We start from the raw sequence: 19124 nt of genomic DNA, 5'->3' as shown, positions 1-19124 counted from the left end.
TTTCTTCCCCTGCTCACGCACACGCCTTTTCAGAGTTAGAAATTGCTATTAGTTTTTAACTTCAGCTTAGAGTCTGTTCGCCTATCTCTGAACCTTCTCATAAATGTAGCAGGGTTTGTCACTTTATCAAGAGGATATGATGCCATAATGCTAATTAATTATGAAGTCTTTTGGTGGCTGTGTGGAATAGTACTTGTGTGTAAGATGAGGGGCTATCTAAACATTTCTACACATACTTTTCTCAGAACTTATGCTTACGGTGGAAATTTCTCAACATTAAATGTCATCAATTTTGCCACACTCAGGAAGTTGCAAACCATGTGGCTATAACCTCAGTAAAATGAAACTTGACCAAAACCTAATAATCAGCTACTGGCCGTTTTCTTTAATTTTTTTTCTCTACCCCCCAGCAATATGATTTAAAAAAAAAGAAGCTACTAGTAACATATTTTCAATTGAACGTAATATTCAGGCTTATAAATATCAATTATAGAGTTAATTGAAAACCAGAACTGAAATGGTCTGAATTTTGTATTTATCAAAAACAAAACAACAGCACACATACACACACACACAAAACTGAACTGGATTTGATGGTGTAAGCCTATATCCAAGCTACTACTCAGGAGGCTGAGGCAGGAGGATCAAAAGGTTAAAACCACCCTGGACAATCTAGTGTACCTTATATAATTTATTTATTTATAACAAGCAAGTAAGTAGGTAAATAAATAATAAACAAAAAAGATAGAAGTGGGTGATTCGGTTCTTGTACACGGCAGAGGATTCAATCCCAAGTATTGAATATTGTTTTTGTATGGGAAAATTTGGTGAGGCTAATATTTCTCTAACCTTGTCAACTGCCATAGGTAAATTTTCAAATATATATATATATATATACATATATACATATACATACATATATACACACACACACACACACACACACACACACATATATATATATAATCTCTGGGACCAGGTAACCCCTACATACTAGAAAGACTATAGTCATGGAAAACTACCTGTAAGCAATTAGCTCCAACAGGTGGATTGAGTTTCCTTTTGCACATTGCTTGGTCCAAAAGACCTTTATTGACCAAGTCTAAATAATTATATGTGATTGGGCATCTTGCCAGGTTTAAACCATCAGAGTCAATAAGAGTATCCTTTAAATATTAGCTTCATGGCTTTCTAACTATATCCTCATCTGCTCTTAAAGGACTCAGACTGAAACTCAGACTGAAAACTGAAAAAAAGAAAAAGAAACTAGCAGAAGGTACAGTCCCTTAGCTCACTGACTTGCAGTGAGCTCTTGCCCTTGATTCTTTCCATTCAGTGATCTATATATGATTAAATTATGAAAACCTGCTTTCCCTCTGTTGGTTGGGCATCTTTTGCATTGGACAGACGGATGCTATAAGTTCAGGGACTTAGGAATTAAGGACATGCAACATCATCTTAAATAGGGACATGTTTCCGTAGTAACGTCCTCATTAGGGACAGGTCTCCATGTTCAGCCCTTTGTCCTGGCTACTTAGGCTTCTTGTTTTTCTATTTTCCTCTCTTCCTTCCTTTTGTAGACTTTCTTTGTTGTTGATTCCCGAAGGCCTCTTCTCAAAAGGATGCCCCTAAATCCTCGACTGGTATAAAAGTTCCATTTTCAGGGGATAGAAATTGTGGAAGAGTTTCACTCTGTAGGAGATAGGTATTTTTTATTATAGTTGGTTTCAGGGTTCTTTTCCAACCTAGAATCTGCTTTCATCGCCATAAAAGTGTCATACTCTTTTGAGCAAACTGAGAGAGTGGGGTTAGTACAATGTAAAAGAAAAGCTGAGATCAGTTTCCGTGCCGTGTGCATTAACGTGGTCTAGACTAATCTTCAAGTGTGGTTACCAAAGTCAGGAAAAAGCCTAGTTTGCTGAGGAGGAAATTGAGGTAACCATGTGCGTCATATCTGATATGGCCCTGCACGTGAGATTAGATCTGTTAGAATGATTGTGTCTTCAGCATTCAGAGTACATTTTATTTTGCCTGACTTTTCTTTATTATCTTTCATTTCTTGTTTTTTTGAAAATTGATCATTATTGTTTTAATTATGTGTTTGTGCATGTTTGGGTTGCGAACTGTTCATAGGGATGAAGTTACACGCAGAGACTAGAGAAGCTGGAGCCCTCTGGATTTTCAGTCTCAGGTGGCTGTGCACTATTGGTACTGGTCCTGGGAATTAACCCCAGGTTCTCTGGAATATCTGTCTGTGCTCTAAACACACAAACCTGTTTAGGCCTCTTATTTCAGTTTTTAGTGTGTGTGTGTGTGTGTGTGTGTGTGCGTGCGTGTGCGTGTGGGTGGGTGTGTGGGAGAGAGAGAGAGAGAGAGAGAGAGAGAGAGAGGGAGGAGGAGGAGGAGGAGGAGGAGGAGGAGGAGGAGGAGGAGGAAGAGGAGCGAGAGAGAGGAGTATCGGTATGAGCACATGTGTGTCAGGGTGTCCATGGAGTCCAGAATAGGGTATCTGGTCCCTTGGAGCTGGATTTACAAATGTTTGTGAGCTACCCACTTGGTTGCTAGGATACAAGCTCCAGATCTCATGATTGAGGAGCAAGTGGTCTTAAACACTGATCCATTTCCAACTCCACATTTTCTTTAAAAACTGATAAGTAATTTGGTGACATTCCCCTGTAGGTTGGTAAGAGTGACTTAACTGGAAAGGTCTAATTGTACATTGGAAATAATCACCATACTCAATAAACTATAGGAAGAATTGTCTCAGTGTTCTTACTGGGCCAGATTTTACTAAACACTGAACGGTTAAAAACCTAAGCAAATAAATTCTATCATGAGATCCCAGTCTTGTGGAAAGGCAACTTTCAAGAAAAAAATGGAGGATTTCTGTAACCAACTATGTATAAGAGGGCTTTGGAAACACAGAGAAAAAAGCCCAGAAAGGGATCAGGAAATGGTCACATAGCAAGCCACTCTTGTGTCATAGTTTGAGGACAAAATAGAGGGAAGATAAGGCTGAAAAAAAATAGCAGGCCAGGCACTGAAAAAAATACCTAACGTACGGAGAGTCGTGGTGGGAATGGTGGATCTGAAAGACTGAGCAGACTACGCTCGGTCAAGTGTGGTCAGAAACGATCACGAGGAGGGCAAAGCCCTTGGCAAAGGGCTCACGTATGTCTACATGTTATGCTAAAGTTAATGAGAGGCCATCAAATGTTTCAAGGAAGGAGAATGATTTTACTTGAGTCATGAAGATTTTTCTAGAGACTATGTGGGAGTAGATTTGAACATGGTATATCCATTGTAACGGCATTATAATATTCCACACAAGAGTCTGAAATGTGATAGCGGCCCTGGTTGTGGATGGGATGTTGGGAATATTAGAAGCATTTCTAGAGGTAGGATCCGTATTTGCAAATTTGTCTGAGGAAGATCAAAGCAGATGAAAGAACGAAATCACTTTACATTTCAGTGACTAGCTCTCGGTTTCAGAAAAAGAATGGTGGGGTAGAAAGAAAATAGGAGAGAGAATGTTCTAGTCAAGATAAAGTCTTTGTGCATGTCAAACTGAAATCTGGAAGTACCATGATGCTGCATTTAGGAGATGATTGTGGAATCACGATACTTTCTTAACTGAAGATTGACTATTCAACATGTTATAATAGAAATGTTCTCTAAAATAGAATATTAAAATAACTTAAATAATTTTAGTCTAGAAAATATAATATGTACATGGTATATTTTATTATTATTAGGGATGAAAAAAATTAAAAATATTTACATATAAAAATAAAACATATCTACAATTATTTTTACTAAATAAAAACAGAAAGTTTTTGGTTAACTCTATCTGCATATCAGATAACAGAGTAAGAAATAAACAGGATATTGTCACTCAAAATCCACCCTTGTTCAGAACAAAGTATCTAATTTCAGGCTACATTTTCCAACAATTAAAAAAAATGAGTATACGTTCGGCTGTAGAAGTCAGTCCAACTAAAACCTTGTCCATAAAATATCCCAATGATATGTATTATATATATATAAATAAACAGTTTCATCACTGTATTTTTACACTTATGAAATAAAGGCAAGAACAGCATATATCACGCACCACCATGGTATTTTGCATTATGTCTTTTTTTTCTAATATAGGCAGATGAACTTTAACACACAGTATTTAATAAATACACACATTACGCACAGTCACTGGGAATTTAGAGATATACATTTACATGTGCAGTCATTCACATTAAAACACTTTGCACTTGGGGATGCAATTGGAACGCTTCTATTTGATCTTGTAGCAGATGCAGAGTTCAAATGGAACTCCATGTACATGGAGATGCGAATGTGTGTTCAGTCACTGGCTTCTGTGATGACCATCTTCTGTACCATGTCAGGCAGACTTTCTGCCTCCGGGTCCTCTTTGCCATTATCTGAGTTTCCTGAGGAGACGTAACAGCCAGAGTCCCTTGGGCAGTCATCTAACTGTGACTTGCTTTCAGGTCTTAAGGACAGAGGTGCAGATTCATTTTCTTGCTCTTCAGTGGCTATAAATGGGAAAAGCATAGTGGTTAGGAAGAGCCGAGAGAACTTTCATAGGGCTGTCAGATGCAAGCATGATCCTATTCTAACTATTCCAATCTCGACTTGGATAAAATACTCATTTAATTGTTTTAAACCAGATATGTGCACTCAGATGTTCAAACTCATGGAAATCAATCAGTGCTCATCATTGTCACTTTTACCTTCATGTTATTCATGTGAACTGCCTACACGAGCAAGGACCAATATGGACTCTCATTTTACATTAATAATAAGTTGCCAAAGAAAACAGATTGTCTCCACAGTATGACAGATGCTTGGTCCAAGTATTCCTTAAAGGATCATTAGGAAAGTCACGTGGAGTTTGAAGTATAATCCAAGTGATGAACAGTTCTGGAATTATGAATGTGTGGATATGTAACTAAGAGATCACTCACTGTGACAAACTGTACAGCAGGGTCTTCAAACACTTGGAATTTGGCGAATACTCTGAAAGATCCGAAGTCTCCTATATCTGCATTCACCACAGAATCAGACATAAGGGAACTAGGCAACTTTTTGAGTACAAAACTCCAAATTGCCAGAACTGCTTTGTGAGATTCGGTTTGTCTAATAACAATAGTTTACTTTGAGATTTGCTCACTAAAGCAGATTTATATACAAAAAGGTATTATCTTTGAGAATGAAGAATCTCAGGACTTGAACAAAAGATTTCTCTAAAGAACCTAAGCAACCTTGTGTCCCGTGACTCCTGTCTGGGATCCTTTGCCACCAGACTACTCCTGGTCTCTGTGAAGGTTCTTTGTCTGCTAGGGATTCCTCTGTGTCATGAGCTAAGGGCTTCAGACTGAAAATGAATCTCGAGCTGTCAGCTCCTAGCTGTCTCCCAACAGCGGCACACCCTCTGTCTCCAGCTAGTAGCAGGGACTCTTCACTTTGCTCTTCCCTGCTCCACACTGGGATGGGCAAGCACAGACATTGACAGTTGAGGCGAGAACTGTGCCTCATATTCTTAATCCTGTTGCCCTGTACTTATCCACTTCCAATTAGAGGAAAATATAGCAGAGCTTCAAGATCCAGAATTGTTTTCAGCTGACTCACATGACACCAATTAGGTTATCTGCCTTTATCTTGCACGTCATCTTCTGTTTTTCACGAGCATTTGTCTATGTTCCATCTTGTGGAAGTTGGTTTATGCCCTGCCCTCTAACCTCGCTAACAATCAGTCCTCGCTAATGTCTGATAGACATGAGAAACGAACTCTGGTGATTTCAGGTACGCCTGTATGTAGTGAACAACTTCCCTTTCTTGTATCAGAATGCTAGTAGCTATTCCTCACGCTTAGATCAATCGAGAAAATGCTTAATATCTTTTCTGATTCTGTAGTTATGCAATAAGTACTTGTTCAAAATTACTGAAAGAATGTTAAAAACCACTTCCTAATCTACTCATCTTCAGCATGAAACACACCATTTCCTTTAACCCTTTCCTGGAGGACTTTTATTCCAAACCACAAAGCCACATTTATTGCATTTCTCCTGAAGAAATGATTCCTGATGTATAATATTACCATCTACTATATAAATAATATTCTCCCGATTAATTGTTGCTACAACTTTTAAGTATTCTAAAATCTGTCCTCTGAATACTGGTGGTGTTAATAATTTGATCATAAAACTCAACTACCCTGAAGCATTAGCAAAGACCCTTAAGTTGTAGATTGACTTAGTCAATAGACTTGATGAAGATCTGTCATTGTGTTACCAAGCCCTCTTTTTATGAATAGGGGGCTGGCTGAGTTTAGGCATCATTTTTTTTTAAGGAGTTGCTCCTCTTGCTTCTGCCTTTTCATCTTATTGCTACCGAAAAGAAACAAACCAGTCTTTCAGGATGACTTTCTAAGCAAATCTTGGGATCATCAGACTCATTTGTTCAGAGCCCTCTTTCCTCTTCAGGTTGAGTAAAATGTGTGGAGCTATTCTGAAGATAGAAAGTTTAGGCTCAGAAGTCTCTGATTTCCAAAATTATCTCCTTTTTTCTTTCAAAAAAATCAACACTCAGCTTCTTTTTAACCTCAGAAGTCTCTATACATTGCACCACAAATGGACCCAAAACAGTCCAAGAAGTCTGACTTTTCCACAGCATAAGCATTGTTTTAGTAACAAAGGAGCTTTGTTTTGTTTCCCCAGAGAAAAACTGTCTCAGGGTCTCGGGACCCCAGGAATTGCTTTGTTTTAAATACAGGTTCTTTGCTGTGAGAGCCCTTCCACCCGCACTCTTTAGGAAGAGGGACAGCGGTTTCTCAGGCCGAGACTTAAGCAGCCGGTAATTTACAGAACAGCAGTGATTTGCTAATGGTTTCCTCATGAAGTGAAAACATGACTGCTCTCCTCAGATGCTTCCCGCCAGGCCTGCTGTAATTTCCGGCAGGTTATCAGCGGAAGCCCCTCAGCTGTAACTATAAAAAGAAAAGGCAGGTCATTATACAGCGTTACGGCCGGGGCAGCTCCATAGAACCCCGGGCTTTGGATGCAGAGGGCCAGATCGAGTCTTGTTTCTTTTCATGCTGACTCTAATGTCAGGGACTGGTATAAATGTAGGCCTTAGGCTACTATTGTTGTTGTTGTTGTTGTTGTTTTATTTGGGTTTTCTTTTTACCTACAGTGAGAATAAACTCACGGTAATGCATTTACATTTTCTTTCTAAGTTATTTAAACCTCTCATGTGTCAGGGAAACAGAGCAAGGCTAATTGGCTTACCTAGAAATTGATACCATAATCTACATCAGCTCAGTCCTGTGTTCCAATCATCTCAATTAACCAGGCAAATAACACATTGTAATAAGAAAAAGTTTACTGCCAAAATTACGGACTTCACGGAAGATTTCCGAGTGCATATTTACACAATAAAACATTTCCAGTGTTACTTAAAAACACAAAATAACAACAAAATAAACATTTATTTTTCTATATTATGTTATTCCAATTATATAAGAGCATATGTTCATATAATTAATTAAAAATGGATGTATTAAAATATTAGACTGATTTACTATTTATTTCTTAGCTATCTACAATATTTTATATTTTATTTTTAGACAATGGACAAGTTAAAATAATATTTTTATTTGAGATAGCCACAAAATGGTTTGTGAATTTCCCAAAGACTATGCATTTGAAACATGAGCATAAGTGGGTATAAGTATTGGTTATTGAAATCGATTAATAACAGCCACAATAAAAAATTTAGTAATTAAATTTTATATGCTACATAATGAAATTAAAATTAACATATTAAGAAAAGACTATTTAGAAAATATTTTATTCCCTACCAAAATTTTAAGAGAATTATATAAGGTCCATAAATCAAAAATTATAGATTTAAGATTGTCATCAATATTGAAAAATGGCATGGTGATTAAACATAAGACAGCTAAAATAATTATTCATAAAATAATTATATTGGAGTTGTGACATTTAATTAATTAAGTGTAGGCAGTCTCAATTATGTTAAAAGTGAAGAATACTTTAAAGGCATAAAACTAGATCTTTTTCCTGGGAAGAACTTCTCAGTGTCTATTCTCACACATTACAGTGTTAAAGGTTCTGTGGTCCAAACTTCCAAGTTTTGATTGATCTTCCAGGTTTTTAACCACAAATTTCCCAGATATATTATTGAGCAACAGACTTTGGAAATTAATTTTATAATTCTAATAAATAAGATACTACCTACTTGATGAAGTTACGATTCTATGATCTCAAAATGTGGTACTTTACATATTGACTCTTAGCAATAAATATACTCGGACAGCAACAGGTGCAAGAATACATTCCTCTTCCTGTTGATGGGGAGAAGGGTCCCATGGGAATACACCAAAGGACAGATGAGGCCACGGTAAAACTTTACATGGTCTTTATTTTCCACGCCATTTCTTTACCCCATTGACTAGCTAACGCCAAGCCCATGGCCTGGCCATACTATTATTCTCTTGCCCTTCTTTAAATTAATTCATAAAAGTTCAATTATAATTGTTTGATTCTTATTTCCTGAGAAAATACTTTTTGACATATAAAACATATCAAATAAATGCTGGCATCTTTATTCTCTCCAACTGATACATCTTATGCCAGATTAATTCTCAGGTTTAGAAGAAAAAAGCAAACAGACAAAAGAAACGAAACAGTAAGAGGATAGAGGTACAATTCCCTTGATTTATCAATATGGCAAAAGTTAACATCATCATTTTTTAAATTATGATTTTTATAAAAAATAAGATTACCCACATGTGGACAGCATTCCGTTTGCTTTTTTACCATTCACAATGTTTTAGTGGTCAACTCTACAGATGTAGCATCAACATGAAACATGCCTCTTGGCATATTTTTGAGGAAGTTTCTAGTTTGAGTTGAATGAGGTGAGGCTATTCACTCTAAATATGGGTGAGCCTATTCCAAATGCTGGGGTCCTGGGAATAAATGTGAGAAAGTGAGCTGAGCACCAACTAGAGTTTGTCCTTCAGCTTCCTGACTTTGTGTGCCATGTGATGAGCTACATGCTCCTGCTACAGATTTCCCCACCGTAGTGGACTGTCCACCCAAACTGTGGGATATAAACCTTTCCTTCCCTTGTTTCCTCATGTTAGTGATTTAGTCACTGCAACAATAAAAATATCCATTACATCATTTAATCTTTTGTATATATGTTCATATCTGTATAGAGACTACTATCGGGCTCTTAATATTTTCAAAATACCTTGCTTTTTATGGTATATTTTGATTCACTTAGCAAATTAGTTGGTAGAATTTTAAGTTGTAACTAGATTTTCTAGCATTTGAGGTCACTTTTTTTTTTTAGTAAATTTAATGGAAAAATCCTAGAACTTGAATTCTATATTTAAACTATTCCTATTTTAAACATTCAATTTTATACATGATTGCCTTCCAAAAATTATTTATACTCTCTACACACACGTGTATGTTGCTAACATGTCGATGAAATAAATCTTGCCCAGATACCAATCTACCCATCTCCCTATTGCAAACTCACTCACGTACGGTGGGACTGCAGGCAACATCACCTTCTACCATCAGCAGAGTCTTTCTCACTATTGCAGGCCTCTTTACTTAGAATCCCCACTTAACGTCTATTGTCTCTGTGAGCATTTGTTAGTCTACTACTAGATGAAAAACAGGACTGAAATCTGAGGAAAGCACTTGGGGTTGAAGATTTCATCTTGTTTGACCGAGGCTAGGTCACAGTCACACTGTAGTATAAAAGCAAGTACTAGAGTGTTACATGCACACACACACACACATGCACACACAGAGGCATTACATTAGTCTGACTGGTGTGAGAAGTCTCTAAGTTCTTCTCACTAGAAATTACTCTCGGAAGAAAGGTTAAAAATGTTTTGATTTTAATTTATTTTTTATATTAGTATATAATATGCTATTTGCCACAAATGAAATCGTAGATAATAACAACAAAAATAAGTCTGGGGAAATTAAATCCCAAAGCCAAGCATCTACGAGTAAAAATATATTAATCTATATGTGCGAATGTGTAAACAGATACCAATAAAATATCTGTCCATCTCCTCTACTTGTTCATGTGAGCAATTATTGTATCTTTTCTAAAACTGTTTATCTTTTTGTATCCAGACTCAAATCATACTCCAGGTGTGTTCGAAGCCCAGGTACACATGTCAAGGGCTAGCCTCCAGGGTAGACTGGGACACTGCTGGACCAACTGCTGGACTGCTGTCTGCTCTGGCTGCAAATCTTCCCTGCTGGCGGCTCTTGTTCCAGCTACTGACAGGGCCCTCCCATTTGCCCTGCATCAAACTTGGGCAGGCAGGACGGCACAACTGGGGATGGGAGAGCAATGAGGAGCTGCTGTGACCACAGCCTGTGCCAATAACCTGGCACACAAGCTACCCTTCGCTTTTCCTCCTCACTTGGCACTGAAAGCAGAGCTTACTAGTATCTAAAATACACTGAATATCAATTCTGTGACGTTTTCTTATTTTGTGACCATAATTTTATAATTTAAAATTTAATTAGCTCTCTGTGCTAAGAAAGAAAGGTATTTCCATTACTCCTTTACCCCAAGGACAGTAGGACGCTGTTTGCGAGATATATTTAAGACGCATCAAAATAATTCCAAATGCACACAAAGAAATTGCAGAAGAAAAGCAAATTATATCCTATAAACAACAGTTAACTGTTTTCTTCTACGTACGTATTTCTGGGTAAGACAAAGTGACTTTAAAGGTTTTGTATGTAGAACACCTATGAGCATGTGTGCGCACACACATACACACACGCACACACACACCTCTTCAAGCTGATGGGAACATTTGCTCATGAAACAGAGACCAATTTTAAAGTCACATCATGAACACAAGAACCCTTATATATACAAAGTAAACAGATCCTGCTTTCTTTGTCCCTTCAAGAACTGGCTCACAGCTTGCCTATCTCACATTTTATCTAAATTCCCAGGTGCAACCAATGACTTTATTCTGCTCCGTGATAATGCAACACGGGAGTGGATTCTGAATACCCCTAAGTATCCTGCTGGGGCTACAGAGCCCCAAAGTAGTCATTGTCCGGCAATAAACACATGACCGGCTCGAATACCTCTCATGCCCTTGTATGAGCTAGTTGGAGAAGAATCTTGCCTCCCATCAAGTAGTGTCCTAAAATATTTAATCAAGCTTACATTTTAATATTAATCAAAGTTAGAATAATACTATCTACTTCTGGGCTAAGAGGAAATGAAAATAAAATTCTAAATCTTAGATTCTTGTTCCCACCCCTTGTCTTATCTTCAGTCGTCTTTAATACCATATATATATTATATATATAAAATATATATATAAGTATATATATATAAAATACTAATTCAGATTGGGCTTGTACCGTTTCCTGAAATATCATGAGTTTTTAACACTTAGGACAGTTTGTTTAATTTTTATATTGAATGACTGGCAAAGCAGAAACTCTCCAAATTCTCAAAGTAATAATGGAACCCCAAATTAGGAATGTTCTCACAGACATGAGCTGATTCAATCATAATAATAAAGACACACACATAAAATGGGGCTAATTTGTACATCCCATTCTTTTAAGAGCTATGTTTTGTCTGTGACTATGGCATGCATTTGTTTTTTAAACAATATAACATTTTTATACAGCCATATATTCAGGTCTTTATCATTCAAGGAACATGAAGGTTGTGCTTTTACTCTTTAGGTTTGTTGGAGGAGATATGATTCACAAGGTAGGATAGATAAAAATAAGCCCGCAGAGCATGGTGCCACGGCATCAGAATTCACCATCTTATCAACAAATGAAAGTCATTCTTCTTTATTTCTTAAGCGAAACGGTTTCATATGAGATAAATTGCTTTCGGTCAGCATAGCCTAACATACGATATGCATCTTTTTGACGTGTATATTCTAACACTGCTTTATAGCACAAGATTAAAATAAGAGTAATCTCAAGGCTGTGTGTTGAAAGTGACACAAGTCAAACCTGCATCTTTCTGTGATTTGTCTCCTGAAAGCAGACGCTCTGTGTGTATGCTTACACGTAAGAGGCTGTTGTTGAGTATTCAGCATCTCTTGACTTTTCAAGTACCACATTCTAAAGAGTCTCAGGCAGATAAATAATTTCTGGCATTTGCCCTCTTCATATGTCCAACAATGAAAGTCACATGATGTGACTTGCATTTTGTTTTCAGAGATCAAGAAAGACTGGAACATACAATCTCACAGTCTTAGGACATTTAGTCTCAGATAGACGGCTTGAAAATCTAGTTAGCTATTCATGTTTAGCTTTTCTATCTTGAAAATATTACCCTTTAGGAAACTGATGAAGTAGTAGAAAGTTTCCCCTTTAAAGTATTTATTTATTTATTTTTATATTTACTAGGTTGCATATGCAAAAGGTGGAATTTTGAGCTCTACAGCGGTGTGCCTTTGATGACAGCCCTACCTCTCCTTCTTATCTATTTGTTTGACCTCTTCGAAATTCAGTTATTATTTGCTTCAGCTGGAAATAGGACAAGGTAGGTGGTTTGAAATGTAGGAGACCGGCAAGTATTTTCAAACATTCAGAAGCTATTTTCTCTCTCCTCGTATTTCGTGGTTACATTCCTTTGGAGATTGGCTATGTGACTGCACATGAGTAACACGAGAAGCCTACAGAACTGCTTTCTTAGGACACATTGTTTAGTGAGGAGCCAGGAATTGAAATGATAAGATGTAGAGAAAGCTGCCTCATCTACCGAAGAGATATCTCTGCATCAAGTCTCACCGGCGGATTTTATCTGGTCTCAAGCTCTGAATAAGCCATCTACTTTTCTAAGTCAATTTTTGCCCGCGTTTGAGACTCTATCCACCTGAGCGCATCCCCCAGTCCCCAGAACTTCAAATAAAACTATATTATTATAAATAATATATTAGTTATAATAATAAAATATATAATAATGAATATTATTTATAATAATAAATTAGGCATAGAATCATTTCTACTGGTGTTGGGTTAGTCATGCATGCCTAAATTGTTGGGAAAGAATAAATATCTGTGCAAACACAACACCACAAGTAGAAAAAAGAAAGAAAGTTTCTAAATAGTTACATTAATTGTTATCACATGTGAAACAAGTATAGCCAGGCTGTGCCTCAGTTTGGTAGGACTTCTGAAATGAAGTACAGAATAACCCACAAAGGAAGTCAAGGTCTGGTTGCTATGTACAGATTCCCTCCTGCTCGCCCTCTGAACTGTTCCTTGCGGTATTAAGTAGTCTGGCAATGCTTCCCAAACATTGGCCTGAATCTTAACTCTGAAATCACTAGGAACTTGTGTTCAAGATACAAGGTACTTCCTGCCTCAGCCTCTGAGCTGGCAGCAGCATGAAGGAAAATAATAAAGAGGAAGACGTTAGAATGAAATTTTACTAAGAGTGTTACGTTTGGAGAAAGTACTTAAGTTTAGGTTTTGAAAAAGAAGACTGGCTTGGATGGTTTAAATACTTTTTTTAAAATTTGAAGATAGATTCCATTTCTTTTTCTTTGTTTGTCTTTTTTCCCTTGAAAATATTGTTTGAGAATTCCATGCCTGAGTACGCCATATTCACGTCATTTCCATCCTTCCTCCTCCTCCTGCTCCCACCATGCTTGCCCAGCGCCCCCATTTATAATTATTGTTCACACACACACACACACACACACACACACACACACACTCAAGAATAGAAACAACTCTACATCTATAGCTATGGAGTCTAGTTGGTTTTGCTGTATTTGCATGTGTTTAGAGCAGAGGCTCCATTCCTTTTTATTTATTTATTTTTTTCCCATTACAATATGCTCTGCAGTGCTTGGCCTTCCCTAAACTCAGGGTTTTGAGGTTTGACTAGATTTAATAGAAACAGTGTTCTGAATGGGCGATTGTAAAAATAAAAGCTATTCCATTTTCATAAACCCAGCTGGCATAACTTGTACTCGGCCATAAATGAATCTGCATTTATTATTTCATCTTTAGTTCATATTTACAAATACAGAGAAGCAGCTCTGATAATAAAAGTGAGTACTGAATATTTTTGCAAGCTATTATTGCATTTACAAAGAGTACTATAAACACACGAAAGATGTGACTATATGGTAATGAAATGAATTTTCCTGTGTGGTAGGGAAAGCTCATTAACTTAGAACCAGGCGCTGTGCCGTTCTACGGTAGACATATGTGGCATTTCTCACTAATGGCTCACACTGGTACTAAAATATTTGTCTCTAAGTCCCTTGGTCTTTGAGAATGCAGGCATCCACTTTTGTGTAAATTAATAGCCTGGAAGGACGAAAACAAGATACGCAGAGAAAGTTTTTTCTTTTGTAAGAATACAGTCAAAATTTTTTCCTAATTATATATTTTGGCCAGAGTAGTATCTGATATTATATAAAAAAAACTTTCATGTTATAAGGAAGAATGCTTTATATGATTCTTAGTAAGTGACATTGGGTTATGCTTTTAATGATTTCACTGTTTATATTAAAGCATGATGATCAGGAGGGAGAAGGGTGGATATGTACACTTACTGTCTTCATCCAGGAGACTCTCAGCAGCTGAGAGTAACCTCATCCTGTCTTCTGGATTGGCAATGTTTAACTCAATGAGGTGACTTTCTTTAATATCCTTCAAGTCTTCCAGGGTCTCGTAGCCATTGAGCAGAAGTGTTGAAGTATACTCCTGTAGGAGGAAGGAAATGTGTATAATCCATAAGCTAATAATCAAGTATTGTGATTCCTCTAAATTAAAATAATTATACAAATGCCTATGACAGAAAAAACACCAGTGGAACTTGTGCCTAGGGTCATTTTATTTATACTATTTTCCCACAAACAAACGCTAGGGCATTTAATAGAGAGTGTTGTAAATTCTTAACCTTCAGAAGGACAAATGTAAAGAAGAAATAATCCCTTGGTTCTGATGATAGCAGGAAATCGTGGATCTCTTGTCAGCTGACTTGTCCATCCCACTTCGTACCTCATTAAAAGACAGCATTTACTCAAGGCATTCAACACAGTACCTCTCATAGACTAAGCTATAGTAATATCTCTGCACCAGTCTCTCTTTTTGATTGCTTGGTCATGAAAATATCTACTCTCATTATTTTCTTAGTGTAGGTAAATAATGAATTTGAGCTCCAGTGAGATGGATTAGCAGGTAATCTGCTTGCTGTCTAGGCTGGTGACATAGATTGGGTCCCAAAGCATAAATTGTAGAAGAAATTCACTCCTGTAAATGTCCTCTTACCTCCACATTCATTCCACAGCGTGCGCACGCGCGCGTGCACACACAAACACACACAATGAACAAATAAATAAATGTAAGAAATAAAAATTAATTCAAAGCAGACACAGTTCTGTGTACAAAATGAATTTAGTATTTTGACTGAGTGGAGAGGTATTATATATCTAGTGAATCACAGGCTTGCTATGTAATTTTTTTCTTTCTTTTTTTATTGATTTTTATTGAGCTCTACATTTTTCTATGCTCCCCTCCTTGCCTCTCACCTCCCCTTTAAATTTAAATTTTAATTACATATGAAAGGCTCACAGTTGAAGTAAGCATGTATTTCCTTTCTTCAGTAGGGATATTTTGTCTGTCATTTGCATCAACATATATAAGGGTAAAATTCTTAGACTTCTGATCATAAAGTATCTATGTGGTTCTCAGCCTGTGAGTTGTGACCTTCAGTGGGGTTGTATATCAAATATCCTGTGTATCATATATTACATTATGACTCATAACAGTAGAAAAATATCAGTTATGAAGTAGCAACAAAAATAATGTTAGGCCTGGCAGTGATGGCACATGCCTTTAATCCCAGCACTTGGGAGCCAGAGGCAGGTGGATCTCTGTGAATTTGAGGCCAGCCTGGTCTACAAGAACTAGTTCCAGGACAGGTAGCAAAACTACACAGAGAAACCCGTCTCAAAAAAAACAAAATAATAATAATAATAAATTTTATGGTTGGAGGTCACCACAACATGAGGAACAGTTTTAAAGGTTTCAGCATTGGGAAGGGTGAGAAACACCGCTCTGTTATTTCCACAACCGCTGTTCTAGCAGACTGAATATGCAAAGTGAAGTGACATTTTTTCCAACTTCCTCAAAAATGTCTCCAATTTTATTTAAATCTAGTTAATATCTTTATTTCAGTTACTAAAATTAAATATGGTATCAGAAAGTTTTAAGTAATCAGAAAAAAACTTATTACAAAGCACATTTTAACCGAAAAGGGGAAAAGGATAATGATAATTTGTTTAAAAATAGTGTATTTTAGAAGAACACAGAGTACCAAAGTTTCCATTCTTACACAGCAATCTAACTCTAACTTCTTGAGTATGGTGTTTAACACACTTAGGTGTTTTTCCATGGGTGACAGCGGCAGGTTTTCAACGGCGTTTCCCCCCAGGAGTATCACACTGTCTCAATCATTCTATAATGAAACTTGAACAGTATGTTGGCAGACAGAAGAGTAACTTAATAACTCAGAAATAACAATTAAGGAAAATATAATTGCTTTTGTATTGATGGATTGCGCTAGCCAAATACTGATGAGTGAATTTTGTGAATGAATTCAAAACTGAGAGTATGGTGGATACTGTGCTATGTAGTGTGTGTGTGTGTGTGTGTATGTGTGTGTGTGTTTGAGGTAGTTTTTTTTACACTGAGAATGGAGTGGTCCTATTTACGGTAGATACTGTACTATGTAGTATATTGTACCATGTAACAAGAGCTATTTCTTTTATTAGGTACTGATATAATAAAAATAGGCGATTGGCATGCCAGTGGTGCAATGCATTCAAGTGAGGTGCTCATAAAACAAACTTTTCCTTGAAATAATCATTAGAGCATTAATGATCACTGTTTCTGAAATTACTTCTGAGACGATTATATTCAGTTATTTTCTCTGCATTTCATTTTGACCTCTCTATCGTAAAAACACAAGCTTTCATTCATTCTTCTTCTGAGTCCCTCAAATTTGACTGCATTCTACCTATTTTCTTGGTCATTCTCACTTAAATATTTTTCTGTGGTCTCCTATTCTCCTAGAGATATATTTTTTTCATTTTCAGTGCCATTTCTCTACATTAATCTCTGCTGTTGTTGGCTGCTAAATATGATTAGGGTTTAGTCCAAAAGGTGCTACATCAAGACCTGTCCTTGCATAGAAACGTAATAAAGGAAAAACAAGAGCTGTTCTAGGAAAACAGATTTTCCTTTGCTGTAAATCTTACATTCTTAACAACCAGGTGTAAAGACTGATCCACTTTCTAGTCTACCCATTTTTCAGCAAAAGCAAACAGACCAAAGGTTTACTAACCTGGAGGTGAATCTGCTCTAAGAAATCCTGCAGAGTCCCGGTGCTCTCTCTTTTACTACTTCTATGCGCCTTTGTTTTCTTAGGAGCTGCTTCCTCTTCTGAGATAACATCCACATAAATAAATTTGAAGTTTCCAACTTTATTATTCAGCATCCCTGTCCACATTCCCATCGGTGTTTTACAGATAATGTCTATCACGTCTCCTTTCTAAGGACAAAAGCAAATGCATATCAAATTCCAAAGCACCATCATGCTTTAGGAATATGGAGAAAGAAGGGAACCATAGGAATCTTAGAGGGATGAGGATAGTGTGGTAAAGGTCTTCAGAGATTGCAGAAATAGACAGGAATTCACATCTTCAATGAAAGTGCTCACTTTATAGCAAAGAACACAGGCATGCTTGATGGTACTTTTCCTTTCCCTATTATATCAACTCACTAACTAACATTTGTATAACAATATACATGGTATTTTAAATATGCTGTTATCTTATTGCAATACATATATATTGGGTAGAGAGTATAAGGTATCAGATTACTGCTTTAAGTGTTACAGAAAAAGAAACAGTGATATTAAGTGACTTGTCGCATTCTTAAATGAAGTTAAAGATGGGGTCAGAGCTCAAGCCTAAGTTGTGTGATCTTAAAAATGATCCATTTTTATCCCACCTCCTAAATCAGTATAGGAATAAAGCATCAGATCATCATTTGAATGTGCTCTCTTAAAGGGGAAGAAAGAAACTTGGACTCTTTGTTCATGGTTTTAGCTCATATGACACGATTCTTTTACAGTATAAAATAAGTCTATGCAAATTGTTTTATTGAGCTAAAGTAATGAAACGAAAGGCTTTACTAAGTATGTAATGGAAGTATTTGTGCAGCCGGATATGTTGATTAATTCTTGAGGTAATGGTGGCGCTCCTGCTGTCGGTGTCACTCATGGACGCATTCACCTGTGACCTACAGAAACCCACAGGGAAAGCTAGCTCTCTGGCCTGGTGGAGACCTAACTTTTCAAGGTCCTCAAAATATAAGAGGATTAATCTGGTTGGCCTGGACAATCATCTAGCCAAAGGGTCACCTCTTGGGAAGTGGGTTCACTTTAAGTCATGTTCAAGGGAGAAGAGGAATAATGAGAATGAGCCCTTTAGTGAACTAATGAGCTATTACTTCCCAGAACTCTCACCGCTCAGGTAGGGCTGTAGACAATTTCCCAAGTCTGTCTGAATTACTCAGAAAACCATAACATTTCCTTTCTATTGTATCTCTTTTCTAAGTGTGCTTTCCTAATACTTTGCCTTCTTTATTTCACTGCAGTACCCAACTCTACCATGTGGCTGCTTGCCTGCCATGTAGGTGACATCCATGCTCAACTGTTGGAATATGAGCAGCAGCGGGGTTGCGTCCCCAACACCCCGGCCGCTTGGCTAGCTCATGCCCGAAATAACAACACACAAACTGTATTCATTTAACTGCTTGACCCATTTCTATCTAGCCTTTTCCAGGCTAATTCTCACATATTAATTTAGCCCATTTCTAATCATCTGTGTAAGCACTCCAAGGTGCGCTTACCGGGAAGATTCTAGCCTCTGTCCATCATGGTGTCTCTGCTCCAGAGAGCAGAGCTGTCGAGTCTCCGGGAGCAGAGCAGAGTCTGACCTCACTTCCTCTTCCGCCCAG

The 19124-nt window shown here is 37.2% G+C and overlaps 1 protein-coding gene across 1 annotated transcript in view; it reads right to left on the bottom strand.

Annotated features, from left to right (window-relative positions):
- Positions 1 to 3724: 3724 nt before the first annotated feature.
- Positions 3725 to 19124, bottom strand: part of Samsn1 (SAM domain, SH3 domain and nuclear localization signals 1) — a 50379-nt gene continuing 34979 nt past the window's right edge. The window contains exons 6-8 of the mRNA XM_050149053.1: positions 17446 to 17652; positions 14651 to 14801; positions 3725 to 4553 (exon numbers count right to left, since the gene is read on the bottom strand). Coding sequence (XP_050005010.1) covers positions 4360 to 4553; positions 14651 to 14801; positions 17446 to 17652 — 552 coding nt within the window. The 3' untranslated portion in view covers positions 3725 to 4359. The remainder of the gene's footprint in view (positions 4554 to 14650; positions 14802 to 17445; positions 17653 to 19124) is intronic.

The sequence above is a fragment of the Alexandromys fortis genome, unplaced genomic scaffold (genome assembly GCF_014885135.2).
Source record: "Alexandromys fortis isolate MF-2015 unplaced genomic scaffold, M_Fortis_MF-2015_v1.1 scaffold_4, whole genome shotgun sequence".
NCBI lineage: Eukaryota > Metazoa > Chordata > Mammalia > Rodentia > Cricetidae > Alexandromys > Alexandromys fortis.
The sequence above is the reverse complement of the archived record's forward strand: the minus strand, read 5'-3'. Positions and strand labels throughout refer to the sequence as shown.